The 26,051-nt window shown below is 43.7% G+C and overlaps 1 protein-coding gene across 2 annotated transcripts in view; it reads right to left on the bottom strand.

Annotated features, from left to right (window-relative positions):
* Positions 1-26,051, bottom strand: part of CALN1 (calneuron 1) — a 466,107-nt gene that overhangs the window by 327,579 nt on the left and 112,477 nt on the right. For both annotated transcript variants that reach the window (XM_032607110.1, XM_032607111.1), the window contains one exon: positions 9,669-9,793. In XM_032607110.1, the coding sequence (XP_032463001.1) occupies positions 9,669-9,793 (125 nt within the window). The remainder of the gene's footprint in view (positions 1-9,668; positions 9,794-26,051) is intronic.

Genomic DNA, 26,051 nt, shown 5'->3' with positions numbered 1-26,051 from the left:
TGAGGAAAATGAAAGCGGCAGGGGTGGTACTCGGGTTTCCTTCTTGGCCACAGCTATCAAAACACATGTTCAGATCAAGACGACTTAGACAAATGTCCCTTTAAGGAGTGGGCCCTTAGAAGCAGCTGCCATCAGAGAAATCCCTCCTTGGCTCTGCTAACAAAGCTTCACAACTCACCACAAAAGACTTGCCCTCTCAAGGCTCAAAGGCAGGTCAAGCCTCTAGGAGGAAAGCACCCAGGTAGATAAAAGACCAGGGTTGTAAGGCTAATTCCCAGCTCCGGAGCAGAGCTGTCTATCTGGCACTCCCACTCCTGTTGGATGATGTGGCTCATTGTGTAGGTTTTATCGCCTCCTCTGGAGGAGAGAACTTTGAGCCATCAGCCTTCTCAGATAAGAGTTGAGAGCTTCTCTTCTTGTGACAGTAACGTTTCTGCCTTCTTAAAACCCCACTTGAAAAGCCCGTAGAGGGAAGCATCTCAAAAAAGGCTAGTAGGGTGTGCCTCTGAGATTTCTAAATCAACGAGCACAAGTAGAGGAGAAAGAAAAAAGGGTGGGGGGAGGCTTCTTGACAAGAAAATATATGATGTACCAGACAAGTGGGGGTGGAGAGGGGCTCTTCAGAGCTCAGAGCACAGGAGGCAGTCCCCTTCCAGCATGAACTCAAGCCCATCACCAGCCTTTTCTGGGCTGCTGTGCACCTCTGCTCTCCGTGAGAAACACACTGGGCTCACACAGAGCTTTAAAAATATCTCTCCACCCACTGAAAGTTTGATTAATCAGCCAAGTTCTCACCCAGGTGTCACAGTGGTGGCAGTGATATATATGATAGTGACATGAGGGTGCAGGGAAGGCACAAAGGGTCTTACTTAGCAGGTGGGAGGATTCAGAACATAGAACTTAAAAAGCACGAGCTCTGAAGCCAGGTGGTAGGCTGCATCCCCGTTCCAACACATGCTACTTAGGCGACCTTGGACAAGGTTATTTAATGTCTCCCTTTTCCACATTTGCAAAACTGGGGTTAATAATAGCACCTGCATCAGAGCATTACTGAGAGGGTTAAATGAGTTAATTCATCTCATGCACTTTGAACAGTTCCTGGAACGCAGTAAGCCTTCAATAAACAGCTGTGACGATGAAGAGGAGGATGACAACAACTGACAATGTTGAAACTTACAATATGGATAGGTCTTTCCCAGGTAGATAGAACATTCCTGAAAGAAGCAACTGAAACAAAGGCAGGGAAGCAGGAGAGACTGTGAGGCAGCAGGAGATGATCTAGAAGGCAAGTAGGGAGTTGAAGCAGACAAAATGAAAGGTCCAGGCCACACAGGGCTTCATATGCTCTGACACAGAGACGCGCTATAGCTAACACAGCTATAGGCTATGGAGAGCCATTTCAGAACTATAGGCAGAAGTGAAGTGTTAAAGGGTAAAGTGCTATGATGGTTGAAAATTACTTTTAACTGGTTCGGGTCAAAAACAAATTACTAATAATAAGCTTTTGCTGTGACAAAGTAACTGGTTTGAGAATAACCCTCCCACCGTGTACCTGAACAAAATACATAAAGCAACTGTGCGCAGGCTGCAAGGCTGCAATAGCAGGGCAAGAGGAAATTCACGTGGTGAGCCCCATGTTCACATGTTCACCCTGGCCCTCTGCCCAGGGACAATTTCCCAAGCACATTTCTTACACTGGGGTAGTGGAAGGGGCTAGAACCTGTGGGGTCAGGCAGCAGAGGGGGCTTCGGAAACCTGTGGGGGGGTTCCTTATGAATACTTGGCTGAAGGTTGGGAACCCAAGTGCAAATTGAGATTAAACCAGACTCACCAGGAAGCAGCTGCTCTGAGGTTGAGAATGGAAGACAGATGCTAGAGTTTAAGTATCCCTAGGGGACGTCTGAAAAACCTCATTAATACCCCAGGCATCCAGACACTAGAAGAGTAAGGGACACACTCTGAAGGCCTACATAAGACCCACCTGAACAAAACCTAAAACCAAGCCCTGACAAGATCCACAAGAGAGACAGAGTTTGGAGGCTGAGTCCCTGCCAAGCTAGAGGGGCTTGGGAGTCACCCTGGGATTTCCAAAGATCTACCCTAACATAAAATAAAACAAAATTGAACCAACAGAAGTTTAAGGTGGTAGGCTAGTAACTGAACTACCTGTTAGAACAGAAAACCAGCCCTCTTCAAAGAAAGCCAAAAGAACACAGAGTCGATACAACATAGCATTCAAAATGTTCAGTGTACAGTCAAATATTAACAGGTGTGCAAAGAAACAAGAAAACCTGACTATAATCTAAAAAAGACAACAGAAATCAACCCGAAGATGATCTAGAGCCTAGATGATGGGTTTAATACCTAAAGACTTTAAAGAGCTACTATAGATTTAGGAAAATATGTCCAAAGAATTAAAGAAAAATATCATTTAAATGAGTAAACAGAGTATTTCAGCAGAGAGATGGAAACTATAAAAAAGAACCAAATTAAAATTCTAGAACTGAAAAACTTGTGCGTGTGTGTTGAGAAAAAGGGAAAGAGAGAGAAAGCAAATGCTGTAATGTCAGCAATTAGACAAAGGGTATACAGGTATTCACTGTACTTTCCAGAACCTCTATAGATTTAAAAAAATTTTTAAAGGATTAAAGAAATTTTAAATACACTGTTGTTTTATGTGTGTGTGTGTGTGTGTGTGTGTGTGTGTACACATGTTTGCAGGACAAGAAGGGAAAAATGATAACCTAATCAAGTGTGTATTTGAGAAGCATCCTTCCAGTGAAATGGAACTGAACTGATACAAGGCTGATATCCTGGATGAGGCACAAGGAGATCACCTCTTGGTGACTGCAGTTGTCTAGCTGGTGGGAGAACCTGGCCCAAGAATACAGCCATGTGGTTGGAGGAGAAGGAAGTTGGTCTGCAGGGCTTTGCCAATAATATGTGTGGAGTAAGAGAAAAAGAGGAATCAAGGATGACCCCCAAATTACCACCATGGCTGACTGGGTGTAATGTGACATAATTTCCTGAGAAAAATTCCAGGAGAGGAGCAGTTTGAGAGAGAAAAAGAAAATCTGTCCAGCTTTGGATCACTGGAGTTTAAGGGATTCGTGGGACATCTACACAGGACTATAGGTAGCAGGTCTAGAATTCAGGAGGGAGGCAGGGATCAAAGATATCTATCCCGAGGCGATCGGTATGCAGTTGCCCTTGGGGATGACAGCTAAAACCAACCCCGGGGGAAAAACAGTGCATCAGCAGTGGGCAGAAGATGAGGGGAATGTCAAAGAGGTAGAAAAGAGGAAGGAGGAGAGCCAGCTAGTGACATGGATGCCAAGGCAGTGACAAACCAAAACCAAGGGTGTGAGCAATGCTGCAGAAAGTCCGGAATAAACACCTGAGAGTCCCCTGGATCAGGCAAACAGGGGGCCGTTGAGGAAACTGGTTCTGCAGATGCAGTGGCTCTGGAACAGTCCAGATGGAGGTAGTCAACTATTGAAGTGGTGCTTTTGTGTTTGGAAGTTGGCGGATTGATACCTCCACTCCCAAACTCAAATTAAAATACCCTCCAGAAATGTATGTAGGATAATGTATGCACATCCCCAGAAATATTAACTTTGAGATGTATACACATGTCAGAGCCTGAGGAGAATTTTTGCTAGTTGCCACACCAATGAAACTGGAGAAACACAATTTCCACCCACCCTGGGAACCAGAGAAACACGTACAGAAGGAAGACATTGGCTCATCACCATTGTTTGCCCCACCAGGGACCCAGAGGCTATGCTGACCAGCAAGTCAAGCCGTCGGTCCCTATTTCATAGCAACTGTTCTCCACGGTGATCTATTCCTCAACCCAAACCCACCTCAGCAGCACCTCCTTTCTAAGCTCCTTCAGGGAACATGACTCTCTGAGAGTAATAAGAGCCATGGGAGGGTGTGTCCCACCTTGGATTATTTGCGGGGGAGAGATGAGAGCCAGAATGTGTACCAGAATGTTGGATACTAGCATGGGAACAGGAAGGAGACCAAAAGAAAAGAAGAATAAAGGAGTTAATTGAATTCTGTGACATAAGGAGCAAACCCAAGAGGGGGATTGGGAGTCACCTTGGGATTTGGGATTCACCTTGGCCATCAAGATCCCCCCTCCGCCCAGTAGCTGTGGACTAGATGCACGTCTTCTAGAAACTGGACTCTCCAGCTGGGGCTGAAAAGGGGGAAATTATCCCAGGTCTGGAATAAAGTGAAGATAGAAGGAAGAAGGCTAAAGACTCTTTATAAACCTTATTTGCTGACAGATCGTGGACCTACAAAGAACTCTCATTGCTGAATCACAAAGCAGAACAGAAGAAAGCAAAGGGGACCATACAAAACATCTTCTAATGGAAGACAAAGGTAGCATCAGCTGGGAGACTTGGAGAAACAGATATTTATTATAAAAAAATCTCTATATAGAATTTATGACAAGAAACAGAAGAGACTTTCACAAGCTGTGTACAAATTGTTCTCAATAAGACAAAGAGTTGGGAGAGGATATAAAAATATGGCTCCAGTAAAAGGAAGAGGTTGCCATGAGCAGAGTACAACAGCAACACCAAGGGCTGTATCCTAACAGCTACAAACTGGAAACAACTCGAATACCCACTGAGAATATAATGGATAAATAAACAGATCTATTTATATGTGACGAAACACTATATATTAATGAAAACGAATGAACTTCAACTACCCCCAAAAACGTGGTTGAGCCTCACAAGTATAATGTTGAAGAAAAGAGGCTGGATGAAAAACAATAAATATAATATAACCCCCTTGAGATGAAGGAAAAACACAAACACAATTAAGTGATGATAGGTAATTCAGGGCAGTGGTTGTCTTTGAGGAAGAGGTATTAGGAAGGACCTCAGGGGTACTTCAGGGTGCTGGTAACACCTTATTCCTTAACCTGGGTGGTTGCTGCATGTCTGTTCATGTTTGATAAGCATTGAACTGTGCAGTAATACTTTCCTGTATTATACTTTGACCAAAAAGTTAAGGGGGAGCTACTGAAATAAAATCAAACTACAGAGGAACTGAAACTTTCATCCATAATGAAAATACACTCTAAAGGGAATCAAAAACAAATTTTTTTAAGTGACTGCAAACAACTAAATCAACGAGGTGGTAGACAGACTCAAGAATGAACGTAGAAGTGCAAAACAGAGGAAAATGATGTGAGAAGACACGCATTTTGTGGAAAACATCGAATGAAGATCTAGCATTAGAATGGCGGGCATTCCTGAAGAAAAAAACAGAAATAACAACCATCCGAGATGTGACAGCAAACTAACCTAGGCTAAAAGGAAGACCCAAGAAATTAATCTGAGAGGCTGACACTGTTACTGGCAAAAATAACGTGAAATACCCACACGCAGACATTTCACAGTGACCACAGGGAGCCGTGAGGACAGCAGCCCCCAACATCACAGCTGCAACAGAAGGGGAGGTTGATTACATCCATCCTAATAGCCCCAAACTGGAAACAACCCAAATATCCATCCTGAATAGAAAGGATACGGAAATTGAGGTATATTTATATACAATGGAACACCACACATTAACGAAAATGAGTCAACTTCAGACAGAGGCAAGCTCAGTTTAAGATTAAGACTGCCTCACAAGAGTATTCAATAAATAGCAATGAAAAAACTGTTTTTTAAAAATTATAATTCATGCATCTAATAAAATTCCACATGACACACTCTAAAAGTACAAGACACTGCTAATAAATTTTGTATGTACATAAACTCCCTGAGCAGACTGTAAAATCCTTGAGCCAGGCAACGAAGATTATACTTCTTTGAATTCCTCCTCCACCCAGAAAGCATTTGGGTAAACATTCCTGTAATGAATGAATGAATAGGAATGAAAATATGAATGAAGAGGAAGGAAGGAGAGGAAGGAAGGATCTCAACCAATTCATCATTGCTGAGTTTGTTTGTTGGGTGGTTTCCAATTCCAGTCTGGCCAATTTGATGCAGCTTTGCCTTATTTCCTCATAAGCTTTGTTTCAAGAGAAGAAATAGAAACTTCCCAGAGCGAAGGGCAACTGGAGGTGGCCTGCAGGTTGAGTGGCCTCGTTCTCAGAGGGTAACCTCTCATGGACTGGGCGCCCTTGATCCTTACACTGAAGGAAAGGGGCATTCCATCCCCAGTGACAAACACTGACCAGGTGAGGGAACCTGCCCTTGGAGATCCATAAGCAAAAGGCTGCAGCCACCCGGGGCGGGGATGGTACCCAAGTAACATCTGCACCCAAGGTGGCTGGACCACAAAGGATGCTTCAATATCCACCAGCGTCCAACACATCTACTCCCTGTGCAGCACCACACGTCCCGTGAGGATAAATGAGCGGCCCCGAGCAGTAGGATGTTAGGGCTTGGCTGACACAAGGCAGCTCCAAGAGAACGGCAAACAAGCACAGTCTCGGAAACCGGCTTCCCCGAGAACCAAGCTGCAGTCCTCTGAACCGATTCCAGCCAGTTGGTTTTCAGACCCTGCCCGCCTGTTCTGCACTCAAAACACATCTCACAGCCCTGCCTGGAGCCCCAAGATGCTCGTAACGAAGCGTAAGCAGTCATAACTCAGGGTTCACCTTGGCAGAGATAAATAAATAAATAAGTAGAAGGAATCTTCCATTGGAAAATAAATGGCCTTTCTCCAGGCTGAGAGCCTGGATTACCCTCCTGAAGGACAAATACAACATCTTCCCCAGCCGACCTCAGGCCATAAAGTCCAGCTTCACTCAACCAGAGACCCCTGCCCCCCACAGCCAGGGCTTCCAGGGCCAAGGCCACCCACCTGGACCTCCAGGGCTGTGAGGGCGCCTCACCTGCTGAGAAGGCGCCTTTCAGCCCCATTCAGCTGCCCAAGAACAGAGTGCAGCCAGTGCCCGAGTGGAGAAGGGCCGAAATCCAGGCGGTGGATCTCTTGAAAAGCCGTACGCCCTGACAGCGGCCCAGATTTCACAGAGAAAAAAGCCATCACTCTGAGAAGTCTTGGAAAAATCATCTCTTGATTATTCATGGCAAAGCTGGGAAGGAGGAGGAAGAAAAATGGAAAGCCAGGGTATGTGAAAGCCACAGACGATTTCCAAACTTCACTGGGTTAGGCATTGCAGCCTCTGCAAGAGTTGCCCAACATATATCCGGAGAAAACCATCATTCAAAAGCACACATGCACCCCCTGTTCACTGCAGCACTATTTACAGCAGCCAAGACATGGAAGCCACGCAAATGAGCATCGACAGATGAACAGATAAAGAAGATGTAGTATATTTATACAATGGAATACTACTCGGCCGCAAAAGAGAATGAAACAATGCCATTTGCAGCGACATGGATGGACCTGGGGCTTATCATACTAAGTGAAGTGAGTCAGACAGAGAAAAAGAAATATCATATGATATTGCTTGTATGTGGACTCAAAAAAAAATGATACAAATGAACTTACATATAAAACAGAAGTAGACCCACAGAGAGAAAACAAACTTATGGCTACCAAAGGGGAAAGGGGGTGGGGATACATTAGGAGTTTGGGGTTAACTTACACACACTACTATATATAAAATAGATAAACGACCTACTGTATAGCACAAGGAACTATACTCAATATTTTGTAATAACTTATAAAGGAAAAGAATCTGAAAAGGAATATATATACATATGTATATGTATAACTGAAACACTTTGCTATACACCTGAAACTAGCACAGCATTGTAAATCAACGATACATCAATTTAAAAGAAAAAAAAAGAGTTGCCCGAAACACACAGACTTTCTGCCCAAGTCTCATGGCCTCTGCTCCACAGGGCTCCACACAGGAGGCTCCCAGTCGCCCCTGCTAAGTGATGACTAAAACTGGAGGACCAGCAACCAGCCCCCCTCCCAAATCAATGCACCACTGCCCTGCTCTCCACTTCGTAGGACTCCTTCCCAGGATACTGGAAAGCTTGGGCCTCATCTCACTTTGCCAACACACCCAGCTCAGCCTCGGCCTTGTTTGTGGCCACCAGGATGGGCTCATTTTGGAGGAGGTCAGGGCTCTATTTTCTGCTTCCGTGTCCTTGTCTGTCCAAATATCCTCTGGCCAGTTGAAGGCCAGGAGATCTGAGGATACTGCTCTCCTCTCTGGCCCCCAGTCTGTCCAGACCACAGTGAGCAGGTGCTGGGCCTAGGGAGTCTGGCTCTGCCCACATGACTCCCCTTCCTCTAATATCCTCTGGCCTCTCCTCCAGACCCAGCCCACCAGCCACTGAGCTCCACTGCTCCATCATGGACATAAACAAGCCTCTACAGGTAGGCTTCAGAGATACCGCGCACTCGGTTCCAGACCACTGCAATAAAGTAAATAGCACAGTAAAGCGAATCACCGAATCTTTTAGTTTCCCAGCGCATATAAAAGTTACGTTTGCACTACGCTGTAGTCTGTTAAATGTGTGATAGCATTAGGTCCAAACAAACAATGTGCATACCTTCATTTTAAAATATTTTATTGCTAAAAAATGCTAACCAGCATCTGACAATGCAGTGTTGCCCCCCAAACCTTCAATCCGTAAAAAATGCAGTATCTGCGAAGTGCAGTAAAGTGAAGCGTAATAAAACATGATATGCCTGTCGAGAAGCAAGCAAACAACGCGGGTGAGAGCAAGAAAGCTATCCGACGGCCCTGTCCTTCGCCTGCCCCATCTCGTGCCCTTCATGAAGTGAGCCTGTCTTCCCTGGCCCGGAGATGAATCTCCCCGCCTACCATACCCCTTGTAAGAAATGTGCACAAAGAAATCACACTGGTTCAGACCATTATACTCAAAGCAAAGACATGGGCCATATGGGGTAATTTTAACTTCCCTATTTTAGAAAGTAAACTTAAACTTCTTGTTATAAAACAGTGTCACCAGGAACACAGCATTTCAAAACAAGAAGGGAAACCAATCTGGCATGGCCTCAGCAGATGCCTAGGCAAACATCTGGCTGAACCAACCTAATTCTCTATTCTAAAAGACAAAAACAAAAACCTTCTTCCTTGTTTTAATTTTTTTTTTTAATCAAGGAGTTGATCTCCCCAGGATACAAAGGGGCACTGTCCCAGGATGAATTCAGTCTCCATGTCCCCAGGTTCATTCGCATCCCAAAGCCAAGGCTACACTGTTACAGAGGCACAGAGGCAATCAAAATAATTGCCGGCCATTCCCACCTAGACACAGCTTCCAGATGATTCTGATCTGGGCAGGATTCCAAGCACCATGGCCACAAGTCAAGAGACGGCCATGAACAGGTCTATGACCTCCCCGCAGCTGGGCCCCATGGTGAATGAGAAGATGGAAACAGGGCAACACTACTGGCGACCAAGATTCCATCAATTGGAAAATACGTGTCACGGGCAGAAGCCTGTCTCCCCAGTCAGAGGGTTCCTTGTGGTATCCAAAGGAACCGAAATATTCACCATAGATTTTTCAGGCTACCAGGTCCATCCCACACAAAGAAGTCATTTAGGCAGAAGTGATCTCTGAACTCTTTCCTGCTGCATCACGGTTAGACTTGGCCACAGCTAACGGCCAGCGTCTTAGACGCACAATGGCCCCAGATGCCTCCCTCGGTGGCTCACCTCCCACGCAAGGCGGGCTCCTTACCGTCAAGCTCCTCCACAGAGATGTTAGCCAGTTGCTCGCTGTCGCTGCCAGCAGACAGAGATCGGTTGAGGTAATTCCCCTTGTACAACAGGCCGGCGGTCACGTGGTGAAAAGGCATCTTCTCCCTGCTCACAAGAGACAGGGGGCAGGGGAAAGAAAGACATCATCATCCATTCCTCCTTTCCTTTCCTGAAGGACCACCCTGGTGTTCAGATGGCCAGGAGTATTTTTTAAATAACAAGAACGTTGGTAGAGGGAAAGTCAGAGAATTCCAGGGTCCCCGCGGCCAGAGCAATTCCCGAAGGATCCCAAGTTCTGTCCCTTCCTTCACTGTACGTCTTACTTCATTCTCCCCATTTAACGAGGAACTTGAGCCATGCGGTCCTGGCAGACTGTGGGATACCCTGGTATCACCCAACTGTCTCTCCATGCAAACAAGGATACTCTCTGCTCCTTTCCCTGGCCTGATAAAAGCTTCCTCCATCCTCCTAGGAAAGGACTGCACACCCCAAAATGTGAGGCTGCCCAGTGACCATATGTCTTAGCCGTGACCGTGCGGAAATCCAACTGTTTCGCTTTCCCAGGTAAAGCAGGTGCTGTACTTACACAGCACCCAAAGCAGGGCGGAAATGCCAGACTCTGAGTAAACACCGACAACAGTCGGTACCTCGGAGAAGGAGCCCTGCACCTGCCTGCACGAGTGGCTCGTGAGCATAGCCCTCTGAGACACCGATCACGCCTGCCCTGCAGGAAAGGTGGGCAGCATCTCAAGGTGTCCCAAAACAAAGCAGCGTCCAGCATGCTCACAGGAAATGAAAGCATCGCATCCCCTTAGACCAGATGAACAAACCCTCCAAGCTCCTCGCACCAGAGCACCACCCCCGGGACTTTGAAGTTCCCACCAGTGCAAGGCGGGCCAGAGGCTCCAGACTAAGGTGAAAGGGAGGGAAGAGAGACGCAGTTAGAAGGATGGGTCTCTCACAGCAGGGAGGTTCCTCAAAAAACTAGAGTTGCCATATGATCCAGCAATCCCACTCCTGGGCATATATCCAGACAAAACTCTTAATTCAAAAAGATACATGCACCCCTATGTTCACAGCAACACTATTTACAATAGCCAAGACATGGAAACAACCTAAATGTCCATCGACAGATGAATGGATAAAGAAGATGTGGTACATATATACAATGGAATACTGCTCAGCCATAAAAAGAATGGAATCATGCCATTTGCAGCAACATGGATGGACCAACAGATTATCATACTAAGCGAAGTAAGTCAGAAAGAGGAAGACAAATATCATATGGTATCACTTATATGTGGAATCTAAAATAGAACATAGATGAACTTATCTACAAAACAGAAACAGACTCACAGACATAGAGAACAAACCTGTGGTTGCCAAGGGCGGGGGGGCAGGGGAGGGTTGGATTGGGAGTTCGGGATGCAAACTATTATATATTGAATGGATAAAAAACAAGGTCTTCTAGGGGCAGGACAGGAATAAAGACGCAGACATAGAGAATGGACTTGAGGACACGGGGAGGGGGAAGGTAAGCTGGGACAAAGTGAGAGAGTGGCATGGACATATATACACTACCAAACGTAAAATAGATAGCTAGTGGGAAGCAGCCGCATGGCACAGGGAGATCAGCTCGGTGCTTTCTGACCACCTAGAGGGATGGGATAGGGAAGGTGGGAGGGAGACGCAAGAGGGAGGGGATAGTGGGATATACGTATATGTATAGCTGATTCACTTTGTTATAAAGCAGAAACTAACACACCACTGTAAAGCAATTATACTCCAATAAAGATGTTAAAAAAAAAACAAGGTCTTATTTTTTTAGCGCAGGGAACTATATTCAATATCCTATAATAAACCATAATGGAAAAGAATATGAAAAAAGAGAGAGAGAGAGAAAGTTGGATCTCTCCATAGGGGAAAGAGCAGCTCTGTTATAGTGAGTGAGCCATGGGGCACGTCCGGTTCTGCTTCTCCATCTGCAAAGGGGCCTAAGAGGATTGAGAAGCCTCTGAGCAGAATTAGGGAATTGGCAGGCAGGAGGGGGAGTCAATTCTAGGGTGTGGGTAGGGAACACCCTTTTAACAGAGCTCCAGGAAGGTAAACTGGGCAGCACCAGAAGGGGTAATCTCCCTGCCAATGGGGGCATCCAAGCAGAGGCTGAGGGCCTCCCTGACAGGGGTTCTGTGGGAGAGAATCGGCCCCTGTGCTCTCTCCCCACACACCTATCATTCTCCATGTGAGTCCCCCACAGGGTCCCTTTGGGCGCTAAAGTCTGCGTCTGTGCATTAAGCTGGAGTGGTCCTAGCGGCCCCTCCGGGCACTGCTGAGTAACAAGGTGTAAGTTACAGGAAGAGACAGCGACACAAGGCCAGTCTCTGGGGATGACTGCTCAGGACTTCAGGGTTCCCAAACCTTGCCATCCCTCAAGCCACACTCATGACAGCAACTGTCCCTGATGAAGGATGTTTGGAGGGGGGCGGGGGCCCCTGTCTTCTTTTCCCTGTGACACCACTGAGTGGCAGGCCCGAGAGGACGCCCCTTCCTCTCTCTCCCTCCCAACTAGGGCTCACTCCAGCATGCCCCTGCATGGGCTGAGAGCTGCTGACTTAGAGATCAACCCAAGAGCCTCTTAAAAGTTACAGGGCTTGACCAAGAGCAGGATGCCAGCTAGTGAAAGAATCCGATCTAGAACCCAAGCCGCCTGAGCTCTCTTTGCACTAAGCAGCCTCGGCTCAGCACCAGACATTTCCACCTGGAGGTCAAACTCTCATTTCAAACTCAAGATGTACAAAAATGAACTAATTATCTTCCTAAAAAATAGGCCACACTTCCTGATTTCTCTATTTCTATCAAAGGTACTTTTCTCTCATCATAACAACTGGGGCAACTCTCACAAACGTTCTGGGCCCCAAACACATGGCAGAGGCAAGAGCCAGCCGCCAGCCTCCAACCCAGTCTTAACTCTTTCCACAGCTAACAAAACGTACATACATCCACAGGTCAATTGCAAGTGACGGGGCGGAGGTGGGGTGGGGGTGGGGGTTCCAGAGTACGCATGCCTTTGCCAGTTATAAGGGGTACATATTCAGCTAACTATTGATATAAGTCAGACTTCCCCCCTCCTGGCCAAATCTGTCCTTATACATAAAGAGGCAAGAACCTTTCTTTGGAAGAAGACTTCAATTACCATCTCCTCTTTTCTCAAAGTTAAATTTCAGACCAAACAGGTTTAAAGGTGAGAATCAGACACACGAGCTAGGACTGCTCTCCCTTTCCTAAGGCCAGTCCTAATTTGGGGCGCCATGTGTGGCCATGGTCATTTCAGCCTGTACAGATTCCCATGGTCCAGGGGATGAGACATCAACAATGGCTAACGCTTCCCTCTCAGCACTGGCCCTGGGACCCAGTAGTCTCACCAGCTGTTATTTTTAACCATCATTTAAATCCTTCCTAAACATGGGGAAATACCCACACCGATCTTCTCTAATTTTGCCACCTGGAGGGAGGCCCCCTTCAGGTCGATGCAGGCCCGGAAGGCATTTCTCCCCATTTCACCACTCATCACTCTAGTTTCTCAGCATTTTGTAAATAGCTTCCCATTACCACCTTTTACTTGGTTGCCTGAAGCTCTGGACCGGCCACACACACATTTTTACAGCTGCGGTAACAAGGTTATACTCAAACACGCGTGTCCAAGCCACGTTCGGCCACAGAAGAAACGCTGAGTACTTGCAGAAAAAACTGGTCACAACTGAGTCCCACTTGAAAGACCAGCATAATTGCTTCTGGAAAAAGCAGCTTACAAAATTAGGTACTATTCAGTTCATTCACCCAAAATGCTCATAGTCTAGTGGGAAAGAAAACACGTGCAATTGAACCAGCCATATAGATAAACAAAGTCATGTTCAAAAAAAGGAAGAGCATTATACCAAGTAAGCTAAAAACAGCTGCTGCAATTAAGGACTAAATTTCACTCCAAGCCACCTGGGGAAACCCAAGCTTTAAGATCCTCGCTTTGGCTATGGAAGGGAAATGTACAAGCTTGCCAGCAAAGGAAAACACAGTCCTGAGCTAAAACTTAAGAGATGGATCCTTACATGGTGGGCAATGAATATATATATATATTTCTTTTCAACAGCCATTTTACTCATTGAGAAATAGTATTTAAGTGACTGTTTACCATGTGAACAATCTTTCTGTATTTTCTGTAAGGCAGTATGGTTTCCTGGCTAAGAATCAGGGCTTTCTGGTCAAAAGCAGTGTTAGATTTAAATCCTAGCTCTGCTCTGATTAGCCATGTAGGTAAATTAATTAACCTCTGTAAGCCTCAGTCTCCTCCTCTGTAAAACTGGGGTTTAGAAACATACTGAATAGTATTTTTGTAACCATGAAATAAGATAAGGTATGGAAAGCACTTGACTTAGCATCAGGTACGTTCTCAATAAACATCATCAGTAATTCTTTGCTAAGGATTACATGAAGCAGGATGCAGGGCAAAAGAAATTCATGATGTGTTAGGTGGAAGATAAAACGCACCGTGTTTTGAAGGAGGGTCAGGAACGACCTGGCAGAGGGTGAGCTTCAGAGAGGAGCTGGCTGGCACTGCACACTAAGGTGCCAAGGGATCCAGAATGTCAGCAACAGAGCACTGGGGGCCCCAGCGCTGGGCGGTGTCAGCAAGCAGCTGACTGTATCAGGAGGAGGGGGCTATTTGAATGAAAAGCACCAGAGCTGAAAAAGAGTCTATTTCCTGGGTATCACCTGGCATCATGGTCACATCAAGGACAAGATGTCAGCAGGTTAAAAACAAACGGATGGGTGGGTTCCTGTTTTCAGTGTCGAAGAACTGGTACATTTCTTGGCAAGTAATAAACCAAAGACAACACTCCCATTTACCATGACAACAAAAAGAATAAAATATCTAGGAATAAATCTACCTAAGGAGACAAAAGACCTGTATGCAAAAACTTATAAGACACTGATGAAAGAAATTAAAGATGATACAAAGAGATGGAGAGATATACCATGCTCTTGGATTGGAAGAATCAACACTGTGAAAATGACTATATTACCCAAAGCAATCTGCAGATTCAATGCAATCCCTATCAAACGACCACTGGCACTTTTCACAGAATAGAACAAAAAATTTCACAATTCTTATTGAAACACAAAAGACCCTGAATAGCCAAAGCAATCTTGAGAAAGAAAAATGGAGCTGGAGGACTCAGGCTCCCTGACTTCAGACTATACTACAAAGCTACAGTAATCAAGACAGTATGGTACTGGCACAAAAACAGAAATATAGATCAATGAACAGGATAGAAAGCCCAGAGGTAAACCCACGCACATATGGTCACCTTATCTTTGATAAAAGAGGCAAGAATATACAGTGGAGAAAAGACAGCCTCTTCAATAAGTGGTGCTGGGAAAACTGGACAGCTACATGGAAAAGAATGAAATTAGAACACTCCCTAACACCATACACAAAAATAAACTCAAAATGGATTAAAGACCTAAATTTAAGGCCAGACACTATCAAACTCTTAGAAGAAAACATAGGCAGAACACTCTATGGCATAAATCATAGCAAGATCCTTTTTGACCCACCTCCTAGAGAAATGGAAATAAAAACAAAAATAAACAAATGGGACCTAATGAAACTTAAAAGCTTTTGCATAGCAAAGGAAACCATAAACAAGAAGAAAAGACAACCCTCAGAATGGGAGAAAATATTTGCAAATGAAGCAACTGACAAAGGATTAATCTCAAAAATTTACAAGCTCATGCAGCTCAATATCAAAAATACAAACAACCCAATCCAAAAATGGGCAGAAGACCTAAACAGACATTTCTCCAAAGAAGATATACAGCTGGCCAAGAGGCACATGAAAGAATGCTCAACATCATTAATCATTAGAGAAATGCAAATCAAAACTACACTTAGATATCATCTCACACCGGTCAGAATGGCCATCACCAAAAAATCTAGAAACAATAAATGCTGGAGAGGGTGTGGAGAAAAGGGAACCCTCTTGCACTGTTGGTGGGAATGTAAATTGATACAGCCACTATGGAGAACAGTATGGAGGTTCCTTAAAAAACTAAAAATAGAACTACCACACGACCCAGCAATCCCACTACTGGGCATATACCCTGAGAAAACCATAATTCAAAAAGAGTCATGTACCAAAATGTTCATTGCAGCTCTATTTACAATAGCCAGGACATGGAAGCAACCTAAGTGTCCACTGACAGATGAATGGATAAAGAAGATGTGGCACATATATACAATGGAATATTACTCAGCTATGAAAAGAAATGAAATTGAGTTATTTGTAGTGAGGTGGCTGGACCTAGAGCCTGTCATACAGAGTGAAGTAAGTCAGAAAGAGAAAAACAAATACCATATGCTAACACATATATAGGGAATCTTAAAAAAAAGAAAAAAAAAAAGGTCATTTAGAACCTAGGGGCAAGATGGGAATAAAGACATAGACCTACTAGAGAATGGACTTGAGGATATGGGGAAGGGGAAGGGGAAGCTGGGACAAAATGAGAGAGTGGCATGGACATATATACACTACCAAACGTAAAATAGATAGCTAGTGGGAAGCAGCCGCATAGCACAGGGAGATCAGCTCAGTGCTTTGTGACCACCTAGAGGGGTGGGATAGGGAGGGTGGGAGGGAGGTGCAAGCGGGAGGGGATATGGGGATATATGTATATGTATAGCTGATTCACTTTGTTATAATGCAGAAACTAACACACCATTGTACAGCAATTATACTCCAATAAAGATGTTAAAAAAAAAAAAAAACAAAGAGCCCCACACACTTTGACTTGAGAGATGTCAAGAGATGATCCTCTTCAGAGACAGTTAATTTTGTGTCAACTTGACTGGATCACAGGGTGCCCAGATATTTGGTTAAACATTACTCTGGGTGTGTCTGTGAGAGTGTTTTGGGGTGAGATTAACATTTAAGCCGGTAGTCTGAGTAAAGAAGATTGCCGTTCCCAAGGTGGCTGGGCCTTATCCAATCTGTTAGAGGCCTGAATAAAACAAAAAGGAAAAATAAGGGAAAAGGTGTTCTTTCCATCAGTGTGAGCTGGAACTTTGGTCTTCTCCTGCCTTTGGACCTGGACTCCGGCTGGAGCTGACACCAATAGCTCTCCTGGGTTTCCAGCTCGCCAGATTGTAGGAGTTCTCAGCCTCCAAAACCATCTAAGCCAATTCCTTACAATAAATTTCTTTCTATATATATATCCTAGTGGTTATGTTTCTCTGGAGAACCCAGACTAACTCTTCCATTTTTTTTCTCAGCAGTGCCGAAGACCCAGGCACATTCCTGTAGGCTGATGTTATTATTCTGGGTAAAGAGTACCCCAGAACATAATTCTGCAGGGCCTCTTAAGCAACACGACCCAGAGTGTAGTGTGTGGACCCCTGCCAGCTGAATACTCTCTACTGCTTGTTTGCAACGAGATAGATAAGGACAGGAAGTGAAAGAAAGCATTGAAATTTTTATAGCAATATGGAGCATTGTCCCAACACCTAAGCACGTGACCAGTTGACTTGATTTTTGTATATCTTTGCTTTTTTTATTTTATTTTTCCACTAATTCGTTCTTTCTGCGTTTTACAGAAATCACTCTGCCAAGGGCTGGAGCTTTAAACAAAAAACGAAACAAAACAAAAACACTAGTCCTTCCCCACAAATAGTTTAGTTTGAGAAGCACTTCTCTCTAAAGTACTTTAAGTTGCATCAATTTCTGGTAATGGGCTACAGATACAGAGAGAGAGGAAGAAAGACATGTAGAGAAATGTATTTGAACTTGCCTCCGAAATTTTTTCAAAGAACTTAATTTAAGATTTTTTAAAGTCTTAGATGGACTTTGGAAAGGAGGTACAGCAGACATAGAAAACAAACTTATGGTTACCAAAGGGGAAAGGGGATGGGGAGGGATAAATTAGGAGTATAGGATTAATAGGTACACACTACTATATATAAAATAGATAAATAACTAGGATTCACTATGTAGCACGTGGAACTATATTCAGTGCCTTGTAATAACCTATAATGGAAAAGAATCTGAAGCTGTACACCTGAAACTAACACAATATTGTAAATCAACCACAGTTAAAGAAATAAAAAAATTTTTTAATCCAAAAAAATACTCTATATACAATGTGTTATTCAAACAGAATTATTATACCACATTGAAAAGTCTAGTGTTAAAAAGTAATATTTGAGGGCTTCCCTGGTGGCGCAGTGGTTGAGAGCCCGCCTTCCGGGGCAGGGGACGCGGGTTCGTGCCCCAGTCCAGGCGGATCCCACATGCCGCGGAGCGGCTGGGCCAGTGAGCCATGGCCGCTGAGCCTGCGCGTCCGAAGCCTCCTGTGCTCCGCAACTTGGGGGGCCGCAACAGTGAGAGGCCCGTGTACCGCAAAAAAAAAAAAAAAGTAATATTTGAAGCATTTAAATGTCATAAACATTTCAAATATATATGGAAATAAAACCCCATAATATCCTTTGTTTTAAATTTAAAAAACAAAACAAGAAAGGACGTACAAGATGTCAGCTGAAGTTTGGGCCATCTTCTGAGCGCCTGGAATACATTGCTGGGGTTTCTGTCCTCCACTTAGCAGACTACATGGGGCAATGTTGACCCTGCATTCTAGAAGTTAAAGAGCCTACCCAACCGTGATAGAGCCTTTGTCAAATTCCCCTAAAAATATCCATGAAGGCACACAAAAATAATCATATTCCCAACAGCACCAATGCCAGGGTGTGGAAGAAGCTTCCATTAAGTCGGCACAGTTAGGATTAAAATGGAAAATAATCAGTGGCATACCCACACTTTGAATGCAGACTAAATAATAGAGTCAGATAGTAAAGGAATAAGAGGAGATTTTTATCTACCCACATTCCCTTCTATTTCTGGGGCTCTGGAATGACCAACCATGACATCAGACAATCACCCTTCGGACTCTGTTGGAATTGCTTTTTCAAAGCAGCCAGGGTCAAACCCTCACTGCCCTTAGCACCACTGTGAATCAACAAAAAAACCCCCTTCCTCTAGCTACCCAGGGATCATGCAACATGGCTCCCGGTCTGCAACACGGCTAGGAATAGAAGGGTCTGAGGCACGGGCCCTGCACGTGAAGATGTGAAATTTGTTATGGGCATGAGTGTCAGTACGAACAGTGACCTGTGGGGTTTATGGCTTTTCGTGTCTTGCTTCTGATTAAGGAAGAACTGCAGAAGACCTCAGATACCCCAGAAATGTATGTCTCCTCCTCAGAGTCCAAGAGTTAAGTTATAGGGACGAGAAGATCCCTACTTACTCCAGCAAAGATGCACTAGATGGATACAAGCTGAGCGTTGGGCTAAGCACTTATAAAACAATCGTGTTCTCTTGTAAAGATCCTGCAGGGGCAGGCCAATTGGCAAGGAGGGTTTGGATAGAGCTCAAATCAGACAGCAGTGAGTAAGCAGAAAACACCAACGTGAGGGTCTAAATAAAAATTCTGCATCATCAGAGGAGGAAGCACTTTCAAGAAGAAGTAGAGCCAAAAACAGATTGTCAACAATAATATGATACAAGAAAGAAGACAGTTTTACAAAGCTTCTGGTTACATCCTTAAAAATAAGTAGAAAACCAGGGTGTCTATGAAATAAGAAATGCAAATTCATAAGGAAATCTCAACATACAGTGAGGAGATATCAAGTCAGAAAGCAAAGACAGCTGGCTGAGAGGCAAGCTGATTTGGAAAAGGTGCTGGTCTTTGCAAAGCAAAGGAGAAATCCAGAAACAGTAGTGGAATGAAAATCTACATTACTGGCAACAAAGAGTATTTCAAACAAACGGCAAATTCAGCAAACAATATAATTCACCCATGGACCCACCACCCAGATTGAACATGGGCTAATATTTTTCTTCATTTGCTTTAGGTTTTTTTCAAAGAAATATCTGACATCGAAGCCCTGCCCGTCTATGCTATTCCTCCACCTCCTTCACTCAGCTGTGACAACACTATTCTGGAGGTGGAATGTATCCTTCCGGTCCATGATTTTAAATTTTCCTACACTTGGGTGTAACTATATAGAATATATTATAGTATCGCTGTATATATCTTTCAATTTACATAAATAATATCACACTGTACATAGGCTTTTGCAATTTGCACGTTTCAATCTATATTAGAGTTTAGGGAATTACCCAAATCCATATATGCAATTTACTTTTAACTGTGCCATAGTTTTCCACTGTAAAAGCATATTGCAATTCATTTATCCACTATCCAATTGAAAGAAAAGTATTCCGCAAAGAACATCTTCATGTGTCTCTTTGCATAAATTTAAGGGAATTTCTCTAGCCCACATACCTAGATAAAATATTACAGAATTTTTCCAAAGTGCTCTCCCAAGTGGTTGGGTTAGTTGTCTGTCACTACATAACAAACTACCCTTGAACTTCGTGGCTTAAAAGAGCAAATATTTATTATCTCACAGGTTCTGTGGGTCAGGAATCAGGAATTGCCTTGCTGGGTGGTTCAGGAGTTCTCAGAAGGTTGCAGTCAAGACACTGATCAGGGCTACCACCGTCAGAAGGTGTGACTGCAGCTGGAGGATCCACTTCCAAGATGGTGTACTCACATGGCCGTTCACAACATCCTCAGGGGACTCTCCAGAGGGCTGCTCAGGTGTTCTTATGACATGACAGCTGGCTTCCCCTAGCAGGTGATCCAAGACACAGAATGAGGGGCTTTTATGATTCGGTCTCAGAAATCACACCGTCATTTTTGACACATTCTGTTCATTAAAAGCAAGACGCTAAGGAAAGCCTACACTCATGGAGAGAGAAGTTAGGCTCCACCTTCTGCAAGATGGAGTATCAAAGAATTTGTAAACATCTTTTAAAATCATCATCACGGTTGTAGCAACTTACAGACCCACCATTAGCCTACTGGCATGTCTATTTCCCCCACAGCCTTGCTGACAAGGAGTATGATCAGACCGTTCCATTTGTAATTGGATTTCCTTGATTGCTAGTTTGGGCATTTGTTATGTGTTTTTTGGCCATTCTAATTTCCCCTCCTGCAATTTGCTTTTTACCTTTATCTACTGGGTTGCTTATCATTTTGGGATTGCTTTGTTCTTCCATGCTATTGCTTTCTAATATTTCAGTTCAATCTTACTTTTAAACCCCTCACTATTAGTCATTATTATTGTAGTTGTTATTGGTACATGTTACAACCAATGCTTACCTAGACTTTTCTACAAGTTTACTAATTTCTCTGCTCATTGTTGCACTCTTCTGGGTTCAATTCCCTTCTTAATGAAGGGAATGTAGTAGTTCTTTCATTACGGAATTATAAATGGAAAGCTTTTTGGTCTTTTTCCTTAAAAAAAAAAAGTCTTTATTTCAATCTCATTTGAATTATAGTTCAACTTGGTAAAGAATTACAAATTATTTACTTAGAACTTGGAGGATATTTTGTTGCTGATGAGAAATCTACTTGTTCACCTGTTAATACTCATTCTGGACCATTCTAAGTCTATAATTTCAGAAACAGGCTCTCTCCCCAACTCGATATTCTCTCTTTCATAAAGAGATGTATTAGGTGTATGTTGGACCTCTTCATTCAAGCTCAATACTCTTGACTGGTTCATCCAACATTCATTCATACCCCATCAGATTAAAAAAGCTGAAAAGCTAATAACTTTGTTTTCCAGACTCCATTGCTACTAGAGCTCTGTATGAGAATTAGTTCCAAAATTAGAAAGCACTTGCCCAAGTTCGGAATGCAGAAGAGAGATGAATACAATGGTATGTGTGCTGGGTATCACAAAACACCTTGATCCGTAGCATTTACCCCTATCCATGGTGGAAATACTCCCACAATGGCCAATTCCGAGCCAACAACGTGATATCAGTGAACATGGAATTGTGAAGAGATGTGAAGTAGTATACCAGCACACCATTATACAGTATTTTCACCATATACATGTCATAGACTAAATTAACCACAAAATCATAGATAATAATAAAGTGTAGTCAAATAATTAGGAAGTGAAGAGTTTTCTAGTATTTATTACCTTTGTGATGTAATATAATTTATTTCACTGTAAGTTTATACTTCATCTGAGAATTTAAGTTTATATTTCATTTATCATGCATTTAAGAATGGCTATGTTTAATAACTGACTCGTAAAATTCCTGAAAATTTAACAAGTGTCTTTTTTTCCCTGCTTTTAATTAATTATTTATGGCCGTGTTGGGTCTTGTTGCTGTGCATGGGCTTTTTTTAGTTGCGGCGAGCGGGGGCTACTCTTTGTTGTGGTGCACAGGCTTCTCATTATGGTGGCTTCTCTGGTTGCAGAGCATGGGCTCTAGGCACACGGGCTTCAGTAGTTGTGGCACATAGGCTCAGTAGTTGTGGCTCGTGGGCTCTAGAGCACAGGGTCAGTGGTTGTGGCGCACAGGCTTAGTTGCTCCGCGGCATGTGGGATCTTCCCAGACCAGGGATTGAACCTGTGTGCCCTGCATTGGCAGGCGGATTCCTAACCACTGCACCACCAGGGAAGCCCCAACAAGTGCCTTTCATATGCTGGCATGAGGTGGCTCCAGCATGCCGCTGGATGAAGGTCTTTTTCCTGACCATTTCTGGTTGTTTCTACAGGCAAGAAAAGTCATGGAAACACGATGTTTTCCTGCAAGTGTTCCGCCGTCTACTCTCCAGTTTCCTGGCTGTGAAGAAGTAGTCAAGGTGGTGGCAGAAGAGCAATGGCTTCTGAATCCTCGGATCAACTTCAAGTCCATTTTCCAGCTTTTGGGGGGTCCAGAGGAAGTTTCAGGAACAGCAAGCAGATTCCAGTGGCAGCCTCAGTGGTAGTAAATCTCCTGGAGGGTCAATCTGAATTATTCTGGGAGTCATTCTGGAGAGCCATCCAAAATCCACTCCTTCAGCCCTTCAACAATCTTGTAAGCATCAAATTCCCTGTATTAAATCCCTTCCTCCTTAAAATACGCAGTGTGGTTACTGGTCCTTGAACTAAACTTTAACTGATATATTACTGTATTTTCCGAGTTTCTTAAACTTCTTTTTAACTAATTTTTATTGGAGTATAGCTGCTTTACAATGTTGTGTTAGTTTCTCCTGTACAGCAAAGTGAATCAGTTGTACGTATACTTATGTCCCCTCTTTTCAGATTTCCTTCCCGTATAGGTCACCACAGAGCACTGCGGAGAGTTCCCTGAGCTGTATAGTAGGTTCTCATTAGTTATGTATTTTATACATAGTATCGATAGTGTATGTATGTCAACCCCACTCTCCCAATTCATCCCACCCCCCCTTTAAATCTGTTTAAAATTTTCATATTTTTATCTGTGTATCTTGTAAGCAATTTCCTCAGAACTATTTTTACATTCACACATTCTTTTTTCAGTTGTAACTTAACTTACACTTTAACCTGTCTGCTCAGTTTTCATCTAAATGATGACGTTTTCCATTTCCAGCAGTTTAGTTTCTTTTATAAACCCAACTTTTATTTATCACTGAGTATAAATCTTTCAATTTTTATTCTCTGACCTTTGCATATTTTCTTTCAGAATCTCAATTATCTCAGTTTCTTAAGGCACTAATCTTCTTTGTGGTACTTCTCTGATTTCTCTAGCAGTAAACAGTTTCCAGGTGTGGTTTCACTCTTTGTGGGCAGGGCCATCTTCAGCAGGTGTTGCTTTTCCCTTTGGAGCTTCACATGCGCAGAGAGGTGTGCCCGAGGCACGGGTGCCATAGGCTTCGCCAGTTGCGGACCAGTCTGTCCATTCATTCTTGGCCTGGAAGGCGTGCACCACATGGGTAGTGTAGATATGGAGTGCACATCCCCGAGGCACAGGTTTGGAGTTCTCATTTGTCACGGGGGCCTTTTCCTTTGGCAGCCATAGCTCCTGGTAGACATAAGCATCTCAGCCACTTTGCTGAGCAGTGGGCAGACTGAGTCTAGTCCCCTCTTATGGGAGGGGCAGCCAAACCAGGGTCTGAGTTCCTGCTTCCTGCCTGCTGTGGACCCAAGACCACACCTTTCCTCCCGGCATGAACATTAAGACTCCCACCTACCAGAGCCTTCGGGGGTTTCCCTACCCTGAAGCAGCGTCCACCCCTACGCTTTCCTCTCTGGGCTCTGAGTTTCCCCTTCCTTTCTTTCACACTAAGTTATTTTAATGTGTAAAGCAGGAAAAGTGTAGTCAGGAAAACAGAGCCTATGTCAGCTAGTTCAAGAAGAAGATGTGCAACAGTGAGCTACCTACCAAGTGGGCAGAAGGGCTGAAAAGCACCCCCCCAACCCCCTGTCGAGAGGCTGGTTAGCAGAGATTAGCAAGAGCAGAAAGTTGCCCCTACCCCTACTGTGGAGGGACATATGGCGATGGCAGTATGACCAGAACCTCAAAGGTGGGGTGCCCAGAGGAGCTAGAACCATGGTAGGGGTCGCCCAATAGGATCTGGGACCATGCAGGGAAAAGCTCTGCTCTGCCAAGATGCAGGGCAGGAACCCTTAAGAGGAAGAGGTACCATGGAGACATCTGTCAAAGGCAGGTAGGGGTGGGGAGCCTCACTCTCTGTCCTCACCTTCTCACCTCCTGTTGGTGCCTCCCTTTGGCCAGGGAATCTGGAAACATAGTTTGCTTGGACAGACCCTACTATACAGAGTGGAGCAGGGGGAGAGAGAAGGACAAATCCGTAAGCTAGCAGGCAAAGGACTGGCTGGGCTACAGAGTTAACTTCTTTGTTATATGTTTATCCAGCATCTCATTTGTTGCAGGAAAATAATCCACGTTAGCTTAGTGACCATGCTGACAGAACTAGATATCCTCGTGACATTTCTGAATTTCAAAGATAAGGAAATGTCTTCTGAGCATCCAGGTTAGAAAATACAGGTTACCCACAGAGGAACAAGATGAAACGCAGCTCCCTTCATAACAGCAAGCAGACACAACAGAGACACAATCACTACCTGCTACTGCCTTTAGAGGTCATTTAAAGTAAAATGAGTAGAGAAGTTTACAAATTAAATTATGGGAAAAGACTTAAAGGCAAAGGTCAAAGAAAAGAAAGTTCTAAGTGCAAAGCAATTTAAAATAAAAAGCACTTATAGTATAGTGCAGGTATGTTTAAAAAGGGGAAAATCCAAAATATATATATATATTAGTCACAAACCTCTATGCATCATGTACATATCATTATAAACCAAAAATAATTTAAATATATTTTTGATTTTAAAAACTGGTGAAGATTTTAAAGACACCCTCTAAGCCTTTGGCAAATTACCTGGGTAAAAAACAAAAACAAAGAGGATATGAATGATGTAGACATTTTTCTATGAAGGCCGATTTGATGTGTCTCTGTATATGAGTGAGTGTGTGTGTGTGAGTGTGTGTGTGTCCCCACAACCCCCCAGAGATCACTTTTCAGATATCTGTGGAATATTTACAAAAATTTATCAAATATAAGACCACAAAGCAAACTTCAGTAAAGGTCTTCAAAAGCAGGTCTGAGACAGTTGAATATAAACAGAAACAATAATAAAATTCAATATTTTTAAATGCTAAGACAGTTTTTTCTAACTTTGTTGAGATATAACTGACATACAACATTGTGTAAGTCTAAGCTGTATAAGATGTTGATAGCCTTATACGTTGCAAAAGGATGACCACCACAGCTTTCCCTAACACCTCCAACATGTCCCATAATTACCCTTTCTCTTTTTTTGTGGTGAGACCATTTAAGACCTACTCTCTTAGCAAGTTTCAAGTATATGATACAGTATTATTAGCTATAATCACCATGCTGTACCTTCGATCTCTAGAACTTATTCATTAAAATTGAAATTTTTAATATACTCCTAGATCAAAGTTTAAATTAAAATTTAAATTATATGCTCTATTTAAAATTTAAAAAGGGAAATAATTCTTATTAAAAAGCATATGAGGGGGCTTCCCTGGTGGCACAGTGGTTGTGAGTCCGCCTGCCGATGCAGGGGACAGGGGTTCGTGCCCCGGTCCGGGAAGATCCAACTTGCCGCAGAGCGGCTGGGCCCATGAGCCATGGCCACTGAGCCTGCGCGTCCAGAGCCTGTGCTCCGCAACAGGAGAGGCCACAACAGTGAGAGGCCCACGTACCGCAAAAAAAAAAAAAAAAAGCATATGAGGTATAGCAGAGTAGTATTCAGATAAGCTTGTGAGGTCTTTAAATGTTCTTACTGTTTTTAAGAGAAAAATATAAACACTAAATAAGTCTTCAAGGGCTTCCCTGGTGGCTCAGTGGTTAAGAATCCGCCTGCCAATGCAGGGGACAG

The sequence above is a fragment of the Phocoena sinus genome, chromosome 15 (genome assembly GCF_008692025.1).
Source record: "Phocoena sinus isolate mPhoSin1 chromosome 15, mPhoSin1.pri, whole genome shotgun sequence".
NCBI lineage: Eukaryota > Metazoa > Chordata > Mammalia > Artiodactyla > Phocoenidae > Phocoena > Phocoena sinus.
The sequence above is the reverse complement of the archived record's forward strand: the minus strand, read 5'-3'. Positions and strand labels throughout refer to the sequence as shown.